This window comes from Scardinius erythrophthalmus, assembly GCF_964197995.2.
Source record: "Scardinius erythrophthalmus genome assembly, chromosome: 19".
NCBI lineage: Eukaryota > Metazoa > Chordata > Actinopteri > Cypriniformes > Leuciscidae > Scardinius > Scardinius erythrophthalmus.
This window is the reverse complement of record NC_138239.1, coordinates 7,036,794-7,062,619: the sequence shown is the minus strand read 5'-3', so window position 1 is coordinate 7,062,619 and position 25,826 is coordinate 7,036,794. Positions and strand designations below refer to the sequence as shown.

Below are 25,826 nucleotides of genomic sequence, written 5' to 3'. Positions count from 1 at the left end.
CTTTTTCCACATACAGTATGCTCACATAAAGTGATATACTTCAGTATATAGCAAATCTCAACTGCCTGATTGTTTATGTAGCAGCAAAATACATCGCTAGGCAATAATGTAGTTTATATTTTGCCGAGCTGTTGAGATTTGCTATAGACCTCAGTCAGGTTAGACGCCATATTGAATTAGAAGGGATAGTTCACCCAAATGTAATTGTCGTCATTTACTCACTTTCAAGTTGTTCCTAACCTGTATGAGTTTCTTTCTTCTGTTGAAAACAAAATATATTTTGAAGAATGTTGGTAACCAGACAGTTGAACGGTACCCATTGGTTTCCATAGTAGGAAAAAAAATACTATGGAAGTCAGTGGCTACCGTCAACTTTCTGGTTGCCAACATTCTTCAAAATGTTGATGTGTATATCAGGCACTCCAACACATTGCTGTCCAACAAGATGATCATTTTTGGTGGGAGAAAAACCGCGACCTACCTCAACGATCTTCACATCCTGGATCTCGGTAATGACCCGGAGCACATGGGCATCTTCTGGTATTCGCTGTCTGCTGTTGTTCATATTATCCCAGTCTCGAATACTAAGTCTTTTCTTTCTTGTGGAAAAGGCTTCATGGAATACACAGCTGTGAAGTACGAAAACATGCCACCATTGGCTCGTGGGTAAGACTTTAAATTATGAAGGCTCTTCAAACCATCACAACTTATTTTTAAAGAACTTTAGAATACGTTGATGGTTAAAATAAGTAAAATTCCTTTTTTAACTATTTAGAAATCCTTCACTGAGTAAGCTTGTGTGCTGTGCATGTGTATTGAAGTGAAGACTGAAGTTTTTTTTTCTACTTGATTCAACTGTGCAGGTTTCACGCTGCTCTACCCGTGTCTGACAACAGGGTGCTGATCAGCGGAGGCTGCAGTGCTATAGGAGCCCTACAGGACCTCCATCTCTTTAACATAGGTCTGTCATTCCCTAACTGACTACATGAAGTACTATACAAATATCTACACTGCCCGGCCAAAAAAGTGTCACTGTTTGGATCACTGTTGACTTCAGTCAAGATCTTGTATTGAAAGTGCAAGAGTCCAGCGCTCTGTTAAGTCTCCTCCAGCACATCCTAAAGACTTTCAATGAATTTAAGGTGCCAATTCATGTGTGAAAAAAATGATGATTCATGCCCAACCATTCTTTCACAATTTGAGCCTGATGAACCTTGACATTGTCATCCTGGAATATGGCCATGATGTGTATTCATACCTGGTTGTTTAAGAAATGAAAAGCTACACACTCCATCAATTAGGGTTGGAAGAATTGTTGGCAAACATATAACATGCTAGAAACATAATAATCACTGCAATACTGATCCAATTATAGACTGAAGTATTTGCATATTTAAATCCAAACAGCGACTTTTTTTAGGCTGGGCAGTGTATATCTAATTAATGTTTAAATACCTAAAAGTACCAACCAACTTGTGAATTGGTTTTAAAATTATGCTGATGATGACAGCTTTAACGATGTCTTTACTAACTTTTCTGGTCCGGCAAGTTTCGATCCCATAGAAGCCTATGGAGGAGTGATCCAGCTCTCAGATTTCATCAAAAATATCTTAATTTGTGTTCCACAGGTTGGAACAACATGAGTTGTTATATATATATATATATATAATTTTTCTATTTTTTTTAAGTATTGTCCAGAGCTCCGCCGGACCTCTTGTAACTTTAATTGAATACCCCTGATATAGATGGTCTCAAAGCTAACAGACATGCACCAAATGTCCCGAATCATTGATTGGTTCTTTACAAGGCTTTGCCGTTATTAGTCTGACAGGTTTGATCTAAACGGATGCGTGTTTGCAGATACCAGCTCCTGGACATCAGTGGTGTCCCCATTGCTTTGCTCTAAGCCTCGCGCAGGCCACAGTCTGATAAGCCTGGCTTGTACGAAGGCTTTATCTTCAGACCCGAGGGATGCGAGGGATCGGCGTCATGGCAACCGTCTCTCTCTCCAGTGTAACATCCTAGTGTTTGGAGGGTCCGACTGTTCAGGAACATTTTATAATGACACCGTTAAATGCACGGTTGAACTCCGTGTTTAGGATCAGGGACTACAGGATTTTTTTCCGTCTAAGAAATGAATGTAGGGTTTTACAGGAAAATGTAAAAAATTGGAATATAAGAAGCACTTTTATCGTTTGTTTTTTTTAAACGTTGCATTGTTGCAGTTTTAGCATGAACAGCTGTTTTACAGCTACTGTTTTTATAATCTCCTTCAAAGCAAGCAAAGGCTTCACTCACTTACATGTGTAGTTCAGATTTGTATTTAGTACATTCAGAGACTCAATGTATTTTTGTGCAATAAATGTTTTCTCTTGGTTTGCACGTATTTTACACGTTTTCACGTTTGTATTTTTGTACGTTTGACGTTGTACTCGCACATTTTCCTTTAAGTCACTGGCATGTACAGCTCATCTCTTGTTCATGGATGTCTGAAAGTTACTAAAAGCAAATCTAGACTTTTCACCAAAGCAATAAATGCAGTACTTTGCGAAAAAAAGAATCTGAACTGTCTTAACTTTTTAATGAAGAGTCTCACAACTGTTTATTAAAGCAATTTATTGATTTCAGCATGGATCATTAGAAAGTTATGCCTGCACATCATCAGGCGTATCAGGCTGACGTGATGGATGACTGGCTTTGAAAGCATCGATCTCAATTAAGGTCTGGTTTAATCGTCTGATAGTAGGGAACTGGGACATATCCACCTTGAACCTAAAGGATGGTAGAATTTACATTTAATGTTTGTGTTTAGCTAAAGTCTAAAGTGTAACAGCGGCCGTCCACTTTTTTTAGTGGCATTGGTCCAGGAAGTATTTTTTTCCCATAGGAATTAAAAAAAAAATCTTCGATAAAGCGCTATAAGCCATGATCCAAGTCCAGCAGCTACGAGTTGAATAAGAAACATTACACACTTTGATATGAAGCAACAACAAAAAATTGAAAATTGGATAAGACGACGGGTACAATAGTTTTAACAGCTTTAGTGAGGTAAAGAACTACAATCCCATGAAGCATTGTGAACCGCATAATCGAATTAAAAACGATGGAGAAATATAACACTTCTCAATTAAAAATGAGGCAAGGGAGGCAGTGCCTCAAATAAATGGATTGAAATAAAACCATGCATATATAACAATACGGTGTTAATGAAAAGACTAATTAAAAGGCAAGTAAACCACTGCAAAAATAGCAGTGATATCACATCAAAATCAAACTTGAAATGGACTAAAAACATGATTACTGTGGGGTTTTCTTAATGATCAATCCGCTGGGTGAAATTAAAGTTTCATCTTCGCCTGTGAGCAGTGTTTACTGAGCTAGATGACCGATGAACACAAGTTGACTTGCACATCAGTTCACAAATAAAATGTTTAAATTGTTACTGCCTCTAGTTATTATTTTAGATGTAATAATGCTTAAAAACACTAACTTGAGATTTATACTTGGTTTTAATAAATAGAACATTAATAACATTGTCAATGTAAAAATACAAAACAGAATTGTATTTGGTCTCTTTTTGAATGTAATGTTTAACCAGGAAAATTTGACAACATTCAATGTAACTGGGACATGAACTGATGTTTGATTTATAAAAAAAATCAAAGTTTGCCATATTTCAGAATGCCACTATATATATATATATATATATATATATATATATATATATATATATATATATATATATATATATATATATATATATATATATATACGCACACACAATATATTTTACGTTTATCGCAAAATATGTATACAGTATATATATTCAAATATTTGTTTATTTGTAAATATAAGTGTTTTGAGAGCGTAGGAAGACTGTTTTAAAGAGGTTACATCATTCTTTCGCAGTGCTTCATGGGAAAGATTTCTTTTGGTACGTTTTGCTTGTTTCAACTGTCTGATTGGAGGAATTTTCTGTACAGCTTCATGGTTAATGTAGTATTCTGCTGTTAAACAAGCTAATCTGCTCTTAAACATGATTATTGTAAAACTAAGTTGAAATAATGCAGGCTAACAGCTTCAACAGAAGCAAATAGTAGCTTACAGTAGGGCTGTCTTTAAAGGTTTATCATTTATCATTAAAAATAATTTTCCCTATGGAGAGACTGAATGGAGTTTTTACTTCCGGAACCTGACCGCTGCACATATATATGTTATAATGTTAGCTTTAAAGAGACGTGTCTTACCTCTCAGCGTTGTAGACTTGAGGCACAAGACAAATATCTGCCATGGATATCTAGAGGATGAATAGTGTAATAACACCATGAATATAAGTTGAATTTATAATTCTCATTCATCACTGTTTAAAAGTGTGGGGTCTGTAAGATTAAAAAATAATAATAATAATACTTTGATTCAGCAAGGAAAAATTATATTTAAACATTAAAACAGAAAACAGGTATTTTAAATTGTAATAATGTCACAATATTATGGATTTTACAGTAGTTTTAATCAAATAAATGCAGCCTTGGAGAGCATAAGAGACTTATTACAAAAACATTAAAAATCTTACCAACCCCAAAGATTTGAATATATCATATACTGCGATTTCTTTTGATTACATTTGGTAAAGTATTATTACCTCATCACCCACACAGTATTTTCCTGCTGTCTGCTTCAGGATAGGCTCCAGAGCTTCAAATAATTAAAGCAATTAGTTAGCATGTTAGGAGAGTAATTGGATCAAAGATAAAAACAAATAACCTGGAGCCTGTACCATGAAGCCGGTTTAAGTGGCTAGCCAGGTGTGTTTCACTTTAGTTTGCGCCAACCCTGGGTTTTAGGCACCATGAAAGTGGTTTGGCTTTTAGCAGTGTTCATCGCCATAGTATCTCGCGCTTCACGCCTAACCTGGTCCGGGTCAGGTGATGTTCCAGGTAAGAGGTTGCAAAATGAACTTGGACCAATCAGCTGTGAGCAAAGTGACACATGTCTGATGCAATAGTCACTCCAAATTAAAGATCACTACATAGCAAATTATTTTTAAAGACAATTGTCGCGAGAAATTAATTTCAATGAGTTTTGGATGAGTTTCACTCTTTCTCAGCATGTGATTGGCTGTTCGCTACTGATGTCACACCTAAACTACTAAACTTCAAGCCTGAGTTGACAAAGAAAGTTGATGATCAGCATCATGGTACCAACAAAGCCTGGTTGGATTGGTTTGGTTTTGTCAACTCGAAACTAATCCTGCAACCCTGAGTTTGTTCAGCTACCATCATGGTACAGGCCCCTGACGGTTTATATGACAGCAAGAAGATGTCACTGCATTTAAAAGTCCTTCATGAAAAAACTCACCCTCGAATCCTCGGTTGATGAAATGTTGAGCCCACTGTACCTTCTCTGCTCCAATTTTCTGGATCACATAGAGATTCTGAAATATAGCATCATTAAAAATAAAGGGTTTTGTTAATGTTTGACTGACATTTTCTAAATAAAGCACTGACGCAATATTCGCTTGTAGAGGAGAAGTGTTAACTTTTCTATGTGATTGGACCATTCTTATTTTTCAAAGGAATATTACGGTATTTATAATGAATGATTTATCCAACCACGTCGTTATTTTTTTTAATTCATGTACCCTCATAATCATAATCAAAATAACTTCCCCTCCCTCTTGCAGCATCTCTTCTGTTCTCTGATGACACGTTTACTGGCATGAGGGCGGGATCAACCTGTCACTCATATGACATCACAGCAATAACAAACCACAACCATCCAATCAAAATGAACAAAATCAAGCCCCGCCCTACATTTTTTCTTGTTCAAAAAGCCGTTTCACTCAGATATACTTCACAATAGGGAAGAAACACGTCCATTTCATGATGTCATGTCTCTCACTCACCTGGAGGGGCTGGATCCCTGATGCGATGATGTCACAAATGATGCGGACGTGAGCTCGCTGCTTTGGGTCTGCAGGCAGGAGGCGGGGTGTTGGCCGAGTTTCCTCAATGTACTGGATAATGGCCAACTGTGTTGTTAAATAACAAATCAATGTTAACATAAAATCATATCATTTCTGTGTGCTACAAAGCAGGAGAAGCCATGTTCTCACCGACTGAGACAACGTGATGCCATCGATGGTGACTGCGGGAACTTGCTGCATTGGATTTATTGCCTTAAACTGATCTGTGAGCTTGTGAAGAAGATTACTCAGTTAAGAGAATTGAGTTAGTGCCAACATGTAATGTTATAAATCAGAGGCTTTCAATCTTTTAGAGGCCAAGGACCAGCATATCTATATTAATCTAATTTGTATTATTTATTTAAATTTAATTTCTTCATTTGAATATATTTAGTTATTTTAATATTTTTTTATACATTACATTTTTCTCTAAATTCTCCACGGACCACCTAGCACTCTTCGGTCCCCGGACCCCAGTTTGAAAGCCCCTGTATAGATAACGCTAGATAAATATTAACAATCTAGAGCAGAGATTTCTGCAGTATACCTGTTGTCCACCATCCTTGATGAGATTTACTGGTTTTTGCTCATATTCAATGCCTTTCAATGCAAACGCTAGGAATATTTAAAAACACATTAGAGTAAACTAACATTTGAAATATGCAGTAATAGAATTAACTGATGTCTTCAAGACTCACCTATCCGTACTCTCCAAGAGCAAGAACTCCTATAGTATCCATAAAGAACAGGCTAGAACAAAAAAACAGCAGTCAAATAATGCATTATAAACAATAAATTCATTGAAGATAAGCAACAACATATTTAAACCTTCACTTGTGTCTCCATGGTATTCATACAGTATATCAGTTCTGCAACTACTGAAACTATGCAAGAAAAAACTACTACTACTTGGTCAACCAATGAGATGCAGCACCAAAAATCCTCCTCCTGGCTGAGGTTTTAGTGACTAAGCAGCAACTTCAATGGACTTCGGAAGACATCTGGAAATGTGTGTGCGTTTAGATGTCTATCATCTCCCATCTCCCAACATTATCATCTCTGCAATGTTCATGCAAGCATACGGGATTTGTGCGTTTACCTTGATTGCACGTGCAGCTGATGCACTCATTTAGATTGTTGGTCCCTGAAAAGAAAGGACTTTGTTTGAGAATCATTTATTGATGCTGGGTGGGTTCACAAACGGTCCTTCTTATGAACCGATTCTTTTTCAGGATTCATTCTGACCGATTCGTGGACCGTTTAGGATGAATTATTTTTTTTTTACTGTTAACGATTTTTGGAATCATTCCTATAAAATATATTAAAAATGCCGCGCTGCATTGCTCAAGTAAATCGTTTTTAAATATAAAAAATTAACCGTTCGAACGAACCGAATCCTAAAACGATTCAGACTCCTCGATGCACATTGTAGTTTAAAACAATGCATTTATTTGATTTTGCCCTCAGAATAGAAAACACTTCATCGAGCAAAATGGCGTGGAGTAAATAAAATGTATCAAAAATGAAGAATAAAAATAACGTAGTTAAAAAAAATTGTCAAATCACGTAAATGTGTCACATGTCTTTCTTTTATGCAATTAACTGACAGGTTTAATACCCTATCACTTTCTAGTCAACAGAGCTCTAGCCTATGAGCTTTGTCTGCGTCATCAAAGAAACGCCTCTCAACAAACGCGCACTGCTATTGGTGCATCCTCTTACACGTCTAACCAATAGATTTGATGAATTTGGGGGGAGTATTTGGATTCGGCATATAATTGGCTATTTGAAGACTATGTCCCGCCCATTCTTAAAGTGACAGTAGGAAAGGCGATTCCTCTGCAGGCTGCAGGTCTCGGCGGTGCACGACACGTCCTCTGGCGGGGGTTGGACGCACATTAGGGGGGTGAATACAAAATTAATCTACGAATTCCATCATGGCAGCGACCTTAATGCGTTCCGTTGTAAAGAAGAGGGTAAGAAACACAAAAAGCATTGCATTTGTTTTTACAACCATGCAAGTAATATGAGTTTGACGTTACGCAACATCAACTTAGCGGTCAAACACCACGAGCAGATACTTTGTAGCCTCCCTGAAACCAGTTCTATATATAATACACTAAAAATGGCAAGAAGTTTGTCGCCTAATCGCCACAAAGTTATGGCCTTTATTCTTATCAAATAATATAATTTTGCAACAGTTCACTTGGTCTTTTGTGCATATGCTATAGTGCTACTCGTGTTATCACAGTTCTAGAAAGCATTTGACTTCATGCATTAATTATTGTTTAAGTTTGAGCTACAGTGAGTCTAAATCAATCATATTTGCTGCAATCAGAAAAGCAGCTTCTCTGTATTTAAAGAGAGATATTTGCACATTATACACTTTGATTAAAAGCTACATAACCCATTCGTTTTATTTCAATGCTGATCTGTGCTTTCTATGAATCAGGTTAAGTGTAAGAGTTTTACTGTATATGAGGTTTAATAAACTGACTGACATTATCAAATGAAGTTATCTTCCCAGAGACAATAGTGTAAATGAATGAAATACCTGTACTGTTCTGCAGGTTCCTCTTCAGATGGGACGCATGTGCTACTCCTCCTCCTCTGTGGTGAGTTCATTGGGTATGTGAGCACATATCTGTGCAAAGGGTGTTTGGGCTCAAAAGAAACAAGTGGATTAATAGAACGGTTGTCTAATATGTCAAATGCATTGCAGTCTAAAAAGTAGCGACCATGAGAGCCAAGCAGGCAATTTGATTGTGGAAATATTGCTCATATATCTTATCGTTCTAGGTCTTCAACCTATATTAGTGTTCGATAAGCCATTAACCTGTAGACAATGTAAACTTTGCCTCATCATTTTAGAAGACCACCACACTTGTACTGAACCTTGAACCAACGAACACTGTACGACTCAGATCTGACAGTGACTTGAGAAATCAGTCTTTCATTCTAGACTTTTATTTCCCTCTATTGAGAGGAATAACACTACAGTAGTCTTATTATGTGTAAAGGCTGGAATACACTACAGTACACTCTTAAAAATAATGTTTCCAAAAGGGTATTTTATTGTAATGCAATAGAAGAAGAAAAAAATTAGGGTGAAGAACATTTAAAAAAATCTAAAAACATTTTTTTTTGCCACTATAAAGAACATTTTGTTTTTGTGGATGTCAGTGCCAATAAAGAACCTTTATTTCTAAGAGTGTAGATAACGTGAAAAGATTTTAAAACACTAGGCATCATACACTTGCTGTAAATGATTACAGAGAAAAACTGGACGACTGAGGATCACACACTCCAGACTTTGAAGACGTTCAAAACAAACTCATGCGTTTCGTTGCTTGGAGATGCATGACAAATGAAAACAATAAATTCTAACATCCGCTTCAAATATCAAAATGTTTGATATCCTCCGGCTGGATGGAATCATAGTCTGAAGTTATAAAGTCGAAGTCTGAGCGATTACCTGTGAAATCATTTAACTCAGATCTGTAGACTGACTCTGACTTTCAGCAACTAGCATCAAGTCCTCCAGACTGTAAATAAATCAGGATAGAAATTGGTTCCACTTTATTTCGATGGTCCACTTTAGACATTCTACTAATGAAAGTAATTTGCAACTACATGTCAGCTAACTCTAATTAGAGTATTAGTATGCTGTTAGGTTCGGGTTAGTAGAATATGTAGTTGCAAAGTTATTTATAGTGAGTGTAATGTCTGTTGGTGAGCATCAAAATAAAGAGTTAGCAGATATTAAGCAGACAGTCTATTAATACTCTAATGACTGCTAGATGACATGTAGATGCAAAGGTACTGATAGTTTGTAGAATGTCTAAAGTGGTCCATCGAAATAGTGTTACCCAAAATGAGTCAAAAGTCATGTAGTGTATTCCAGCCTTAAGCTATTTCCTCATCTCTCACTTAAAAAAAACAAGCAAAATATACTAGTGTTTCTGCATCAAACCATTATCGTTATAACTATGTTTTTGTTTTTATAAGTTGTGTTTTATGTTTGCTTTTTACACATACTTTTCTCTGTGTCCTTCCTCAGCCTACCACCAAGTTGTTCATTGATGGGAAATTTGTAGAATCCAAGAGTCCAGAATGGTTGGACATTCACAATCCTGTAAGTTCATACTGTACTAGCAGAGACATCTAATGCTTTTGCTGAATTTACACTGGAAGAGATAATGTACTACACCAGTTTAATGGATTACATTCTTCGAGCACACTTAGGCCAAGTTAAAACCTATTAGATGAATGTGTTTTAATCACATGTGACTAAACTACATGCACCTGCACTACTTACTTATACCAGCAGTCAGTATATACTACAGATTCACTCATATTGTTTGGTGTTTTCATGGTTTTGAAAAGGAGTATTCACTGAGTATTACCACAATAGGGCTTGAGCTTTGGTCTAATCTGCTTTACACAGTAGAAAACAGATGCTAATAATAATTGCTTTTTTGCATTTACACTCTATATTCTAGAAACTCTGAATAATATCTCATTAGAGCAGTTTTTTTTTAGATATAATTCTTGTATAATTCGATTGCTATGAATGAGTGAATCTCGTGTTAGAAATAGTTGTTTTTCAGTGTTATGTTAATGTTTGTAACAGCAAGAAAGCACAACCTTTGTAACCAAGCAGAATGACCTACTGTATCAGCACTTTGCAGAAAAATGGGCACAAACCATCATTTATAGATGCATTGTCTCTGTGATTGAATTATAATGCTCGTGCTCGCCTCAGGCCACCAACGAGGTCATTGGTCGAGTGCCTAAGGCCACACAAGAGGAGATGTTGGCCGCCGCGGACTCGTGCTCACGGGCGTACCACACCTGGTCCGAAACGTCCATCCTGGCCCGCCAGCAGATCTTCCTTCGCTATCAGCAGCTCATTAAAGACAATATTGTAAGTGACTGCTGCTCAACCTCAACCCCTTTGATTTGATTATTTCCAGTTCTGTTTTCAGTAACTGGATTATAATTTAATATAATTATGCAAATGGTTACTGATAGTGGCAATTAATAGTCCTTTATTGATTTGTAATGTGAATAATTGAAATATGGAGCTTTGAAAAAGAGGTGATTGTGATTATTATTTTGATTAATCGTTCTGCCCTACTGCCTGCTAAATGTATAATATGTGATTTGATTTGTGTTTCAGAAAGAGCTGGCCAAGTTGATAACCCTGGAGCAGGGTAAAACCCTGGCTGATGCTGAGGGCGATGTGTTCAGAGGACTGCGTGAGTCTCTTGTGGCAATTCTTGAGTAAAATCTCTGTTCGTTAATTCCTGTCTGAATGTTTTAGTTAAGTCTATAGAACATTTAAAGGAATATTGGGTGTTATTTTCAACCTAATGACCATACCGCAGCCACTACAGACAATCATTTTGACTCATCCTTTATGATATGTTAAGCAAACATGATGCGTTTACAGTGAACAGCCTTATGAAGGAGGCTTAAGCACTGCAAATGTGTGATGGAATACACTGAGTGTGTCCAGATATGTCCAGTCTTTTAACTCCTGTCATGACCAGTAACCGGCTTGTTATCCTTGCAGATCCTAATTGTCAATAGCTGTTTCCATCCACCTATTTTTATGTGCATTTTGGGATATTGCATAAAAAAATGTTTGATGAAAACGCCAAAATGCGCTAAACATCAAAAAATGTTTTGTTTTTACACCACGTGGTACAAGTCATATTTCTCAGAAAATGATGAGTTTACACATTGTAATTGCAAGTTCTACAAGCATGTGAAGGCTTTTTACAGTTACGATTTACAACATGGTGTGAATGCACATCTGGCTCCAACAACCCTAATGAAACACACCTAATCAAGCTAATCAAGGTCTTCAGGATTTATTAGAAACTTCGTTTTGGAGCTGGTTGAAGATTCACTCTGCAAGATGATAGGGATATTAGGAATTATATTGGTAATACATAAGAAGTTTCCCTGTCTAACAAAGCAATCCCAACTCAAAGGACAATTAATACTTTATTTTTGGATGGAGCATAAGATAATTCTTTCAAAAGCATAATTGTTTGCCAACCCCAAACCTTTTGAACGTTAGTGTAAGCTTCTCATTTCTGCTTCTAAACCTTCCTGATGTTTGCCTGCTAAGCTTCCACCATAAGTAAATTTACTATAAAGATGCTTCTTTTTCTGTTATACACACTGAGAAATAAAACCAACATATCACATGACATAATAGTCATAATGTTGAAAAAAACCTGTGATATTCCATTTTTAGTAGGGCTGGGTAAAAAAATATCGATTTCTCGATTTTAATCGATTTTCATTTTTACGAAACGATATCGATTCTTAAATCCCAAGAATCGATTAGGCTAGTCATCCTGTTTTCAGTTGATGAATGAATGGAACATTGTAGCGTGCATCCCATCAAATAAATCGCAATAATCTTTGTGCTATAGCCTATATGAAACAAAGTCTCAGATTTCAAATTATGTCCATTTTCTTACGAAATTCAAAAACATAATTTCCGTTTTGGCGCTGTGGCGTGAGATCGCTCTGGCGCAGCTCAGCTCAAGAGAAGCAGCAGCACATGATCTTCTCTTCCGCCTTAATAATCCCAGTTACAGCGCGAAATAAACATGAATGAGCATCTGAAAGTGTGTTAAAAGATAGAGTACAACTTATCGAAATTCGTATCATGTCTCATGGAATCGTTCGATCAGTGTTTCAACCGTGGAAAGACGTTAGTAAACAATGTCATGTAACGTCACATTTACCTCAGAAAAACCATATCCAGTGACCATAAACTCGTTAGTCAGCTAGAAAAACTCTAGAGAGGAGCATTTTACTAAATATATGCACCATATTACATATTCATTATAATTTTTAATGTTCTTCAATATTTAATGCATGTTTGAATAAATCTGTCAAGTTTTTATGACAGCCACCACTTAAATGTTTATATTTCATATAACTTTATTATTATTAAAATAAATAAGTTTAATTTAAGTGTTTACAAATCAGTTATTTTTTACCTTCAATATTATAGAAGGCTACAACTGACTCCCATAGTTTACAGCATTAGTTTAGAGATTTGTTTTCCTTGAGAAAATTTGCCATGTATTGTACCTGATATCCAAAATCAATATTGAATTGAATCGAATCGGAATCAAAATTGAATCGAATTGCAAGCTTGTGAATCGAAATCGAATCGAATTGTAAAATTTGTGTCAAAACCCAGCCCTAATTTTTAGTGCTATAGATGAGGTGTTGTTGGCTGTTAGGGCCAAAGAAAGCCTTTAGCCCCATATCTGTTTGCACATTTTGTTTGTCTGCCTTCACATTATTTACTCTATTTGTTTGTTGATCTTGCAGAGGTGGTGGAGCACACCTGTAGTATCACATCTCTTATGCTGGGTGAGACCCTCCCCTCTATCACTAAAGACATGGACACGTACACATACCGGTTGCCCATTGGCGTATGTGCCGGTATCGCCCCCTTCAATTTCCCTGCCATGATTCCTCTGTGGATGTTCCCAATGGGCATGGTGTGCGGGAACACCTATTTAATGAAGCCCTCAGAGAGAGTGCCTGGCTGCACCATGTTGCTGGCCAAACTGCTGCAGGACGCCGGCGCTCCAGATGGGACATTAAACATTATCCACGGACAGCATGACGGTACAGAAAACTGCGCAGAAGGATTACAATTTGGCCGCATTATAATCTAGATTATGTGTGCAGATAACTAAATTATAATTTTTTTCATGTGTTTTTATAGCTGTGAACTTCATCTGTGACCATCCCGCCATCAAAGCCATCAGTTTCGTCGGCTCCAACCAGGCTGGCGAGTACATCTATGAGAGAGGCTCCAAAAATGGCAAGAGAGTGCAGAGCAACATGGTTGGTTTTGAAAATGAAGTTAATGCATTTCACAGAAAACCATACTGCATGTGTCATTTAGCAACAACAAAACCATTCTCAAGCATCCTCTCCAAAAGTCTTAACTTCTTTAAAGAGGCATTCAGTAGTTCTTTAGCTAGCATTAGGTTCTTTAAGTTCATTGGTTTTATGTTAAATTACACAAGCTATGTTTTCATCCACCTATTTTTATGCGGATTTTGGGATATCGCATAAAAAATGCTGGATTGAAACGCCACGATGCACATAAAAAACTCTCACTCGAGGCGGATACTTTTTTTTTTTTAAATCCGATAAGAAGACATGCGTGTAAACTATGATGGAAACACATTTACTAAATAAATCCCTCAATGCGCAACAAAAAAAAAAGCGTGACTTTGCCTCAACAGTGGATGTGATTGGATAACTGGACTAACCAGCGGATCAGTTTCATTGTACAGCATCTCAAGTGTTGATTTGATCATTCTGAAATTCCTGAGCCAAAGTCTGTCATCAGAATGATTTGGGTTAATTCTCTCCCAAAAGCATCTGGATTCCCAAACTCCAGCATCCGAACGCAAGATAACATGACAGCGACTATTGCATTTCGTTTGCACGCTCTGAGACGCAAGCCATTTATGATGATGGAGGAAAATAGAGCCAGTATCTTCACCGATTGCAGCAACGTTCAGTTTTATTAGAGATATTTTGCGCCAGTTTCCCAGAAAGTGACAATTTTGTTCTCTTGAACGCATGGTACGGAAATGTTTTATTCCAAACTGCTGAATGCATCATTACAATGAATAAATAATAATGAAGGAATTAATGAATTTAATTCAATCCATGTTGTTTCAAATCCATATTACTTAGTTACTTCCAGGGAATCTGAAATGTGAGTTTTTTTTAAGAATATCCTGGTCGCACTTTCCAATATGATGAACAAATATTTTGTTGAAAAATAAATTCACATCCTATTCACATATGTCTTTATCGTCTAAATCAGGGATGGGCAACTTCAGTCCAGGAGGGCCACTGTCCTGCAGAGTTTAGCTAAAATCAAACAAACCTGAACAAGCTAATCAAGGGCTGTGCTCGAAATCATCCCCTATACCCTCATTCACTATTCCCTACATTACTCTGCTAATTTAGTCCACTTGAGGGAGTAAATGAATGAGTGCACTCGATAACGTCCATTCGCAGTTTCGGACACCGCGACAAATGGCTGTCCCCTTAAATAGTGCCTTATTAAGGGTATAGGGCAGGGTTCACCAATCTCGGTCCTGGAGGGCCGCTGTCCTGCAGAGTTTAGCTCCAACCAGCTCCAACACACCTGTTTGAGAGTTTCTAGTATGCCTAGTGAGACCTTGATTAGCTGGTTCAGGTGTGTTTAATTGGGATTGGAGCTAAACTAAGGACCAAGATTGGTGAACACTGGTATGGGGGTGATTTCGGACACAGCTGAAAGCTACAGGCATGTGAGAGTTTATCAGGGTTGAAACTAAACTCTGCCAGACCGAAGTTGCCCATCCCTGGTCTAAATGATCGGTTGGTTCCACTGGAGAAGAATTTGTCAGTCAATAACAACTTGGAATATATTGCAGTGCATGAAGCCATATGGACCATTTTTTTGTTGTATCTTTGCACCCTTTTTGAAGCTTGATAGTTTTCATTATATAGAAAAGAGTGGCCAGGATTCTTTCATTAAAAGAAGGGGAGGGGAGTAATTGACTAAAAGCAGTGATGTTAATAAACTAATATTTAGTAGTGTGACGATAAACAGTGTAACTTTCACGAGCAGCTGTATCTCAGCACAACTGGAATGGCCAGATGGTGGCAGCGTTTGGTTACAAATGAATCTTCACCATTCTGGTTCATTCCTAACCTCTATAATGAGGCTGCAATTTTAGTCTGACTCAAAATTTGGGAAGGAAATTTTAGATTACCCCTTTTTCAGACTTTTCACAATTAGCATGACTGACTCACAGATGATGCACAGCAGTGAATTAAGTTAAACTGTAGAAATGTATAAGTTAGCAGTTTACAGATGCCTTGGATTTATCACTGCAGATACACTTCCTTTTTTGAAACCCTATAACAATCCCCTCCACTACCACAATCCTTTTCATTTCTTTGGCATAAGATTCAAATGTAAAATTCACGTTCATTTGCAAAACTGCAATCTAATAGATATTCAAGATGGTAAACTGTGTTTTTTGCATTTTTCCCTCACTTGTACTTTGCCCATTTCCAATTGTGCTAGTGCTAGAGTTTGTATTTTGATAAAGCTGTAGAGCTGCTTCTTCTGTCCACCAGGGGGCAAAGAATCACGGTGTGGTGATGCCTGATGCCAACAAAGAGAACACACTCAACCAGTTGGTCGGTGCTGCTTTTGGAGCAGCAGGTCAGAGATGTATGGCACTTTCCACTGCAATCCTCATAGGAGAAGCCCAAAACTGGTTGCCTGAGCTAGTTGAACGTGCAAAGAGTCTCCGTGTCAATGCAGGTACTTGAGCTTTATTATATTCCTCAGTTCTGATCCTGGTGTACCCAAGTATGTCTCACAAATCTGACACCCAATTTAGGCGTGGAGCACAGTGTCCTAATCAGACACAACACGATAAAGCCCAAAATCCACTCTGCTTGTCTGCATTTGGGAACAGTGCGCATGATGTAAATTTCATCATCAGCATAGTCCTGTTTGCACATGCTATCCGCATCCCGCCTGACAACTGCACTTGCTATGATTGAATACCACTAGGTTTGGTGAATGCACCGAATGTGTCCGTTTGCGCTTACGTGCAGTGGAGTTTACTTTGAAAGAACGGTTTCGTTCGGTCTCTTTCTTGTGGAATGATCTTCCCAACCCTAGCCTGACAGCCGAATCCCTGACAATGGTCATCTCTTCCGTGAGCACTTACCTGCATCCTGGAGAAAACAAATTCTACTTCTATGCTTTTACTATTCTGAACAAAACTTCATATTACTAGCATTTCTCATGTTTATTGCCCCTTCAAGATGAATCACTTGTTGTATTCCTCATTTGTAAGCCGCTTTGGATAACGGTGTCTGATAAAATGAATGTAAATGTGAAAGTTTTGCATGTTCAACTGTGTGTGAGGCAGAGCAGAATGCGGAAAAAAACTAAATAGACAAAAGGATTGTCCACCTAGGGTTTGTCACTTATAATTTTGGACCGATGAGATTTTGTTGCAAACATTAAATTTGTTCTGATTGGCTGTGGTTCTGTTGGGTCCCATAATATAAAATTTAATTAAAAAAAAAAGTTTTCGTGCCAGTTAGAATACATGATATGAATATTGACCAATTCCGTTTTTTACGTTTCCAGCCAGGATTACAGGTGTAAATGGGGTCTAAAAACGTTTTAAGCTTGTCCACTTTTGACCACTTCCAGAGGTAGTCGAAAACTCATTCGACCGGATTGCTTTCATATTGTAAACGCTCATTTGGTCGAATGTGTTTGAACAGCCACAAAAGATACCTACTTTATGCTTACTTACTGACCTTATGCATAAACATTATGGGAAGCGCGCTAGCCAGACGGGATTTAAACTTTGTCGGCTGAAGACCCAAATTTGGTTTGAAGACGAAAAACATACCAAGCACAATGTTCTCTCACCATTCCTGATTTCTAACACACACTCATAGCGTTCAGCGTCGTCTTGCGGCTGTCAGAGCAGAAACGAAAATAAATTGCATGAGCTTATTGCGCCCATTAGATCGAAAGATCTTAAAAAACACATACATTTACCCGCCCATAGACCCTCTCCTTGAAGAAATCAGAAGTGGTTGAAAGTGGACAAAAGACGGATTTAAACACCAGGTGTAAATGGGTATGTGTCTCCCTCGTCTACTTGTGATCCGATCAACCAAAACGCATCTTAATACCAGGTGTAAACAGGGCCTATGATAGACAGTACCATAAATGTCACCTTAGAATATTTTTTTCCTGATATTCATTGAATAAAGTCTCTCTTCCACAGTTTCACTGTTTTTGTTTTTTTTCTCTGATTTTTTTGCTCTATCCCTCTTTTTTAGCCTTTTTGTAGACCACCCATGCCTTCATGACCACACCTCTCCCTGAACAACTTAAAACATGTTCAGCTCACCCAGAGGAGAGACGCACTATTTTTCTTGGTCATGCCACAAAGATGAAGCACATTTTGTGGTATAAAGGGCACCAGAAATTAGTATGGGCCGATCAAATGTTTGAAAAAAAAGTTTTGTAATCAGAGGAACTAAACCGCAGCAGCTATTCTGAAACCTTAAAACAGCCCTCTAAGACAAATGGCCTTAGGGTATCTAAAATTGTGTGTGTGGCTGTGTGTTTATTCATGTGTGTGCATGTATGCGTGTGCAAGTGTATATGGATATGTCAGTGTTTGCCAGTCCCTTTGGTTATAACCCAGTAAAAAAAGGGCAAATTAAAGGAAAGTCATCCTCTTCATCCATCTATTCAGCGAAAACCAACAAAACGACACAGAAACCCTTTCTCCATTATTTTGGAAGTCTACACTTCTGGTTAACCAAGTAAATTGTTGTTTGGAAGGGAAACCGCAACATTTTCTGCAAACTATCCACCTAAATCATCTTCACTACAGTAATGATTCAGCAAATGAGTGCATCTTGGTTGGGCGCTGAATTGTTAACATATGAATTCACACGTTTTTGTGGTCATCAGATTCCTGCCCATTCATTATGTAATGAATAGTGTGATCATTCATCTTTCGTTTCAAAGTGCCACATATGATGACAGTTAAGACTAAAAACATGTTAACAAAAATCTAATTATTATCAGAAATGGCTGTGGTTTGGGTATGTTTTGCAAAAACTCCTTAATTATGTTTTTCTGTTATTTTCCATGTTCTCTTCTGTAAGGTGACCAGCCCGGAGCTGATGTGGGACCTCTCATCTCGCCTCAGGCCAAAGAGCGAGTGAACAGCCTTATTCAGAGTGGTGTGGATGAGGGCGCCAAGTTGCTGCTTGATGGCAGGAATGTGAAGGTCAAGGGTTACGAAAACGGGAACTTCGTAGGACCAACCATCATTAGCAATGTTACGGTAAGAACCACTATTTGCGTATGTTCATCCCACTTATTCATGTTGCTCCAAACCTGTATGCCTTTCTTCTTTGGAACATAAAAGATATTGTGCAGAATGTCTTGGTGTGTTTTTTTTTTTTTTATATATATATACAATGAAACTCAATGGGGTTGAGTCGTTTTAGACCTCATTAGCTGCGTTTCCACTGTCGGGCCAGTGCGAGCCAGGGCTTTAAACGGGTGTTGTATCTAATAGCCTCGGGGGCCAGAAGCCCCACAGCGATGCCCGTAACACACCTCTCTGGGACTATGTCACACTAACCCATCTTTTCACCAACAAATGGAAGTTTTATCAGAAAACGAATCAGAAAGAAATCACTGGAAACAGCGTGATCGCAAAATAAACATGATAAGAGCGACCGTTTGCTGCCATTTTTGTTGTTTACTTGAATATTTTAAATCCAAGCATCGAAGCTTTACCACAGGTTTACAATTTAAAAAGTGATACAGTGATCATAATGAATTAATTTGTCAAAATTGCACATTAGTCACACAGAATTCAATTACCGTTAGGTCTATTTCACAAAAGTATATATATACATTCGCATATAAATATTTCTACCTTATACGGTGATCAGAATCCACATCGGATCACAAACAGAAGGCATTCAAACGTGAAAGTGAGTTAAATTATTTTAAAAGTCTTTAATGTTGACAGAATCATCTGGCGCTGCCAGACTCTGCCTCTGTTCGTAACCACTCCTCTAGCCCGAGCTGGCCCGCTTTGGCCCAAGGTATTCGATGGGCCAGAAAATCCTGGCCGTTGGCCTCGAGTAAGGCCCGATCAAGCCCCGGAAGTGACAGTGGAAACGCAGATATTAACCGCTTTTCCACTATTAGGCCAGTTCAAGCCAGGGCTAACAACGTGCCGGGCAGGGCCAGTAACCTTGAGCCGCAAGGCCAAAATCAAGCTGTGTTATCCACTGTCAGGCCAGTAGCCCCACAGCGCTACCCTAAAACCGGCCCTTAACACGCCTCTGTAGAACAACGTTACACAACCTCACCAATTCACCAGCATGGGGTAGCTAGCTGACTGAAAACTAGCTAGATCACAAAAAAAAAATTACATGACAGAAGAGTCCAGCATTGGTATTTTACCATTATTTACAATAAAAATGTTACATTGACAGTTATTTATTAATTTGTGCACATTAATCATGCTGAATTATACTGCATTTATCATTATTGCACATAAAAAGAGACACGCAATAGCCTACTTATTCAGTCAAACCTGCTTCCATTTATTTTTGATCAAAGGAATGCACAAAACAACTCTAAGGCTTTTTAAGTCCAAAGGCACGATTGTAATCGTATATGCTTTGTCTAAGTTCTTCAAGAGGTCTCTGGTATTCCCCATGTTCATAGCTTTTGGCCGACAGTGGAAACGCAGCTATTGACTTTCATTATATGGACGAAGTTGGAACATGTCAATAGGATGCAAAGGCTATGTAATGTTATACACCTGCTGTTTGTGATACCTCAATTTCAGCCTGACATGAAGTGCTATACAGAGGAGATATTTGGACCTGTATTGGTGGTTCTGGGGGCTGACAGCTTGGATGAAGCCATCAAAATGGTCAATAAGAACCCATATGGCAACGGAACTGCCATCTTTACCACCAACGGTGCCGCAGCTCGTAAATACACCCATGAAGTTGATGTTGGTCAGGTGAGATTTCTTTCAATATTGACAATATTTCAATATTTCTTTCAATAATGGGTTTATGATACACATTGAGATGCATCAAACTGTCTCAACTGGATTGCAGCCTAAACACAAGAGATATCCCATTGTGAAACTCTGGTTTTAGAGTTTATGCTTATTGGGTTGAACTGGTTCTTTTTTTGGACTGCAGGAAATGGGAATGCTTGTATTAATGCAATTGTGAATTGTGGTATATCAGTATCTGATTATATACACAGTTATTCCACCATGATAGTGCTGTTTAACACTGTTGAAACGGTATCTGTGTGACCTGAGATGGGTGCATGCAAGGGTCAGAACTTTGAGAGACCTCTGGACGTCTGGAAAACTCCCTCCTTATAGACAGTGTAGACATGTTAATGTTCAGTTGTGTCGTATCGGGCACCTCCATATGTCAAGTAGCCTCTTGACAAGACCATTGTAGGTAAAGAGTCCCAGGCACACACCTCTAGAGTAAATATTAGAATGTGAAGTAAATGAAATGTGTAAAATCCCCTTGGCGCCACTCCTCGACCGCTTCATATGCAAGTGTTGTCTCTTTAACTGCCATAAGTAACACAAGGCCTTCTTTTAAAAATGTATGTAAAACCTTCCTGAACTTACCTTGTTTGCCACATATTTTAAAATGTACAAAATACAGCGGCTACCACAAAACATGCACACTACAAATAGTTCACAGCAAATATGTGCTTTTTATTAAAACCAGCACTATGCCAAAATATTTAGCTGGTAAAGGTCTGAGTCTGAAATTAAACTCAAAAGGGATCCCTTGCAACCTGTTGATTATGCAAAAAACAACCCCCTTTTACCCCGTTTGTTTGCCAGTGGCGAGCCGCTATGCCGTGTGTTTGCGATTCACATGCTGGAGTACACGGCACGGGCCATGTGCTGAGCTGGCCTCTCAATCCCCCTCACACAAGAACCTCCTTTTGCCTTTTTTTCCCTCCGTCCACTCCCTCACGAGTCACCTTCGGCCAGAAGGCTCAAATTGTGCAACCGCATAAAAAAAAAAAACTCTGCCAGTTTCCAGCCTCACCCCATCCCAAAAACAAAATGTTTTGTTTAGTTATTCTCTGCATCCATTACTTTTCTCAGCTGGTACACAAACAAATGATTGTGGCTTTCAGTTGTGTGTCGACTGCCTCGTCAACTCTTTCAATAGAATGAGCTGATTGTTCCACACTTTCCGTACACAGTTGTTGAAGCCCTACAGTAGCTTGTTCCCAAAGCAAAGATGTGCATGGGTGTTTCTTCAACTTCAGGCACTTTTATGTGTCAATAACCATTTAAAGTTCATCAATTATGAAAGAAGTTCAATTCAGCAATAAGCAGCTCTACGGAAGACAGTAATGTATTTATTCAGTGTTGATTCAGTTTAGTTCAATGGAAAATTCATCAGTCGAATCAGCTATAATGCAGCTCTGCAGAAAACAGTGGTTTCATTGTCCATCTCAATTCAGTTCAAGTTTTGTTCTCATCCAGTATTGTCAGTGCAGTCAAATGGATAATGCAGTATGACCTGAATATTATAAGGGCGTGTTCACACTTGGCATGCTTGGTTTGATTTCAACGAACCCTGGTGCGATTACTGTTAGTGCGGTTCATTTGAATTAGTGTGAACGCTGCCATCTGAACCCTGGTGCCACCAAACAAGCGGACATCGCTGAAAAGATGGGTCTCGTCCACTTCCAAACCAACTCTGATGCGGTTCGACTGAAATATGAACGCAACATGGACTAAAGACATGTAAACTAACCAAAAATAGGACATGATGTCACAAGATGTGACCCTAAAAAGGACAGAATGCTCAAGTATACGTGTTTTTTCTCGTCATAGTCGGTACAGGCATCAGAACCGCGTCAGCAGATCTTCGTTTGTGAGTGTGATGGAGCGATTCCTGCCACTGTTTTGACTCCTTTACACATTTTATAAGCTCTTCACGAGTTCTCAGCTGGTCAAAATACCATCATATGTCGGCTACGCACATACAACGAGCGCATTTAGCCCAGAACACAGTCAGTTCTGTCACGAAATATACATAATAAAAGCCAACCAATCAGGATGTGAACATATCCCTATGTCTTTAGGGTCGGTGTTAAAATGCCAATGTGAATGTTAAGTAGCCCAGAACTGAATGTTGTTGTGTTTTTTGTTTTTTTTGTCCAGACCAAACAAACCAAGCGAACCGAACTACAAGTGTGAGCATACCCTAGGTGTTGTTTAAACCTCAACTAAGCAAGCCAGAGGTGACAGTGGCAAGGAACCCATTAGGAACTCCATTAGGTGACCGAAATGGAGGAAAAAAAACCTTTGGAGAAACCAGGCTCAGTCAGGAGGAGGCCAGTTCTCCTCTGGCCAAATAAACGAACATGATGTGATTTATGATTCCAGGCTTCGTCACAAGTCAGATTGTGGATAGATATCGGCAAGCCATCATTAGGTGGGAGTTGTAGTCTGTCCGGCAGGGCTGCAGTTTTGCCTGTAGTGGACGAATAGCATATCAATGACTGTAAACATGATGAAACTACGTTGTGGTCCTAGCAGGTCCTGGCATGGTGGGTTCATTGCTCGCCATAGGGGTCTGTGCTGAGGAGTCTGTGATTGTGTGTATTCAGGATACAGAAAAAGGCTGGCTATGAAATTAGCAAAAAAAAAAGGAGTCGGCCATTTTGTTCCAAAAATGTCATTTCCATTACAGAAAGCTATTAAACTTTGGAAATTACACTGTGGAGGGAATTTACTTTACTTTTAGAAAAAAAATTACAATTCTTTGAAACAAGCATGTTAGACGTTAGCAGGTTTTTAAGAAAGTTTAGGGTTATTTTTACAATCCACAAGGCAGATGTTCATAGTGGAAGAAACCCATGTCAGAAAAAAGAAACGAAATCCACTGGGATGATTATCCTGTTTTCGCTTGCTATCTAGTAAAGGTTAACACTACATTTAAACTGTAGTTATGTTAAACTCCTATTTCTGGACTTTAATTGCTACATTGACATTGAAGCGCAGTAGGCAAGCTCTTCAGTACACACTGGAAAGGTTGGAGCTATACTTGTATGGTGAGATTTCTAATTTAACATTGAGTAGGGAGACGAACGTCAAGAGGTAATGTATAGAATTTACAAACCGTCACTCCCACATGGTGTCTAGCGACGTGAGGAAAGCATACAGCTTTCTGCGGCAGACAAAAATGCATTTGCGTCTGACGGGTACGCTGTTGTCTTAACTGTCATCAGGGTGTGAGTGTGTCAGATATGTGAGATGCAGTGAACATGACTGCTCAAGAGGGCAAACACAGCTGACCTCTGAGACGTGTGTTAATATGCTGCTCCTTTTACAGATTGGAGTTAATGTACCAATCCCCGTCCCGCTGCCCATGTTTTCATTCACCGGTTCCAGAGGCTCCTTCAGAGGGGACACGAACTTCTATGGAAAGCAAGTAAGTATTCATCACTGGATATATATACACTATATAATATACACTGGATATACATTTCAAACACTAAGTCAAGTAAACCATCTGTAATAAAATAATAACAAATAATTAAACCACAAGCAATAGCACAAATAAAGACCATAGAGCAAAGATGCTAATTAAATAATCTGTGCTTTTCAGATAGATCTAACTTGATACAAATTAGGTACAGAAATTAAATCAAATGTAAAATAACTGCATAATCTTCACTGTATAATTAAATAAAGATGCATCCTTATTAAAGTTACAAAAGTTATTGTCAAAAGCATTGAATGAATTTTTTTGCAGTGAGTCCGTTGTATGATTAACATTAAAGCACAGGTATATTAGGCCACTGTCACTTTAAGACAATGCATAGATCCAATATACTGATACTGTTACACATGCGTCTTCTTTCTCAACTGTTTATGTTTACTTAAGACATAACCAACTATGTTTACTAGGATACTTTCCAAGACGGGAATTTTAAAACTTTTGTGTGGAAAAAGCAGACAGAAGTCAAGCAGACAATTCGCAAACAATGCGTTTAACCCCTTTAAATTAATCAGATGGTTGAAAAGTAGAACGTTTGACAAGAAACAGTTTTTTAAATAAAACACAGAAAAGACTCATTTCAATTATACAAAATAAACAAAACAAAATAATTGCCAAATTGAAAGAGACATTGAGAAGTTGACATTTGTTTCTGCCTTGGGAAAATAAATTATTTTAGAATGATTGGTCACGTCATATCTTCCCCAGATGTCAAATAAACCATTTCAAATCTGTTCACATGTTGACATGGTCCATTTGGTTTACCATGTTTTGCCTCCAGAGTTTGGCTTTAAAATTTGTTTTGGGATAAAATTTCATCAGCTGTAGTTTGTCATAAAACTGACTGACATGTTTTGACACAAGTGGTTTATTGCTTTCGCCAGCATACGTTTGCCAGCCACCTGCCATTTCTCATGTGATGTCATTGTCATTTTGGGAGGGTATTAAAAAGATGACTAATCTTGAGTCATTGTTTAGTCTTAAGTATTTTGGTATTCTTTCCATCACAGGGCATTCAGTTCTACACACAGATCAAAACTGTTACCTCACAGTGGAAGGCAGAAGATGCTACGCTGAAGTCCCCTGCCGTGACAATGCCAACAATGGGACGTTAAGTGTTGATCACCTGTATAAATTCCGCCCTGCCCCCCAAAATCTTCAAAACTACAAGTTTTAACTACTGAACATTGATATTTTCAAAATAAATTGACCTTTTCACTGTTAAAATGTTCTGTGTAGTTAAATAATTCCAAAAAATGTGATTTTTCTTTTTCTTCTTCCACTCTTTGATAATTAAAAAAAAAATCAAATAAATGTAGCTCATTTTGCTCTTTAATTGTATAAAACATCTTACATCTGTCAAATGGTTGGCAGTTTCTTACCCTGATATAGCAGAAGTTTCTATGTTTCATAAGATAATGACTCCACATTCAACACTAAATTTAGTTTGAGTGTTGACAAGCTGTATTAAGTCTACAAAAAAAGGTTAAGTGCAACAATATCTAATATCTGTAGCTAACTGGCTTTTCTGAACTGTTCAACTAGCATTATCTCTGGTTATGAATGTGCACAATTTTTGAACTGTTGATGAATAGAAGACTGTTTTGGGCTGTTCGCCTCAATAAAAAAAGACAATGAA

General features: G+C 38.1%; 3 protein-coding genes across 6 annotated transcripts in view; 2 read left to right on the top strand and 1 right to left on the bottom strand.

Moving 5' to 3' along the window:
- Positions 1-2,682, top strand: part of LOC308679727 (kelch domain-containing protein 2) — an 8,838-nt gene extending 6,156 nt beyond the window's left edge. For all 3 annotated transcript variants that reach the window (XM_081347371.1, XM_081347370.1, XM_081347369.1), the window contains exons 10-13: positions 418-509; positions 612-666; positions 864-961; positions 1,861-2,682. In XM_081347371.1, the coding sequence (XP_081203497.1) occupies positions 418-509; positions 612-666; positions 864-961; positions 1,861-2,099 (484 nt within the window). In that variant the 3' untranslated portion in view covers positions 2,100-2,682. The remainder of the gene's footprint in view (positions 1-417; positions 510-611; positions 667-863; positions 962-1,860) is intronic.
- gstz1 (glutathione S-transferase zeta 1) lies at positions 2,569-8,597 on the bottom strand. Of its 2 annotated transcripts, XM_081347373.1 has the most exons (10): positions 8,520-8,597; positions 7,065-7,109; positions 6,664-6,715; positions 6,513-6,580; positions 6,116-6,196; positions 5,906-6,031; positions 5,359-5,434; positions 4,643-4,695; positions 4,248-4,297; positions 2,598-2,772 (listed from the first exon to the last, which is right to left on the bottom strand). In XM_081347373.1, exons 2-10 carry the CDS (start codon positions 7,092-7,094, stop codon positions 2,646-2,648), a joined length of 663 nt encoding a protein of 220 aa, XP_081203499.1. In that variant the 5' UTR covers positions 7,095-7,109; positions 8,520-8,597; the 3' UTR covers positions 2,598-2,645. The 2 variants fall into 2 exon arrangements, with proteins under 2 accessions (XP_081203500.1, XP_081203499.1); XM_081347374.1 differs by lacking the exons at positions 7,065-7,109; positions 8,520-8,597 and adding an exon at positions 6,794-7,026 and having other exon boundaries at positions 2,569-2,772.
- On the top strand, positions 7,768-25,826 carry aldh6a1 (aldehyde dehydrogenase 6 family, member A1). The gene is made up of 12 exons (XM_081347372.1): positions 7,768-7,941; positions 8,536-8,580; positions 10,026-10,100; positions 10,731-10,892; positions 11,148-11,226; positions 13,334-13,636; positions 13,737-13,858; positions 16,169-16,358; positions 18,752-18,933; positions 20,464-20,643; positions 24,020-24,118; positions 25,198-25,826. Exons 1-12 carry the CDS (start codon positions 7,903-7,905, stop codon positions 25,300-25,302), a joined length of 1,581 nt encoding a protein of 526 aa, XP_081203498.1. The 5' UTR covers positions 7,768-7,902; the 3' UTR covers positions 25,303-25,826.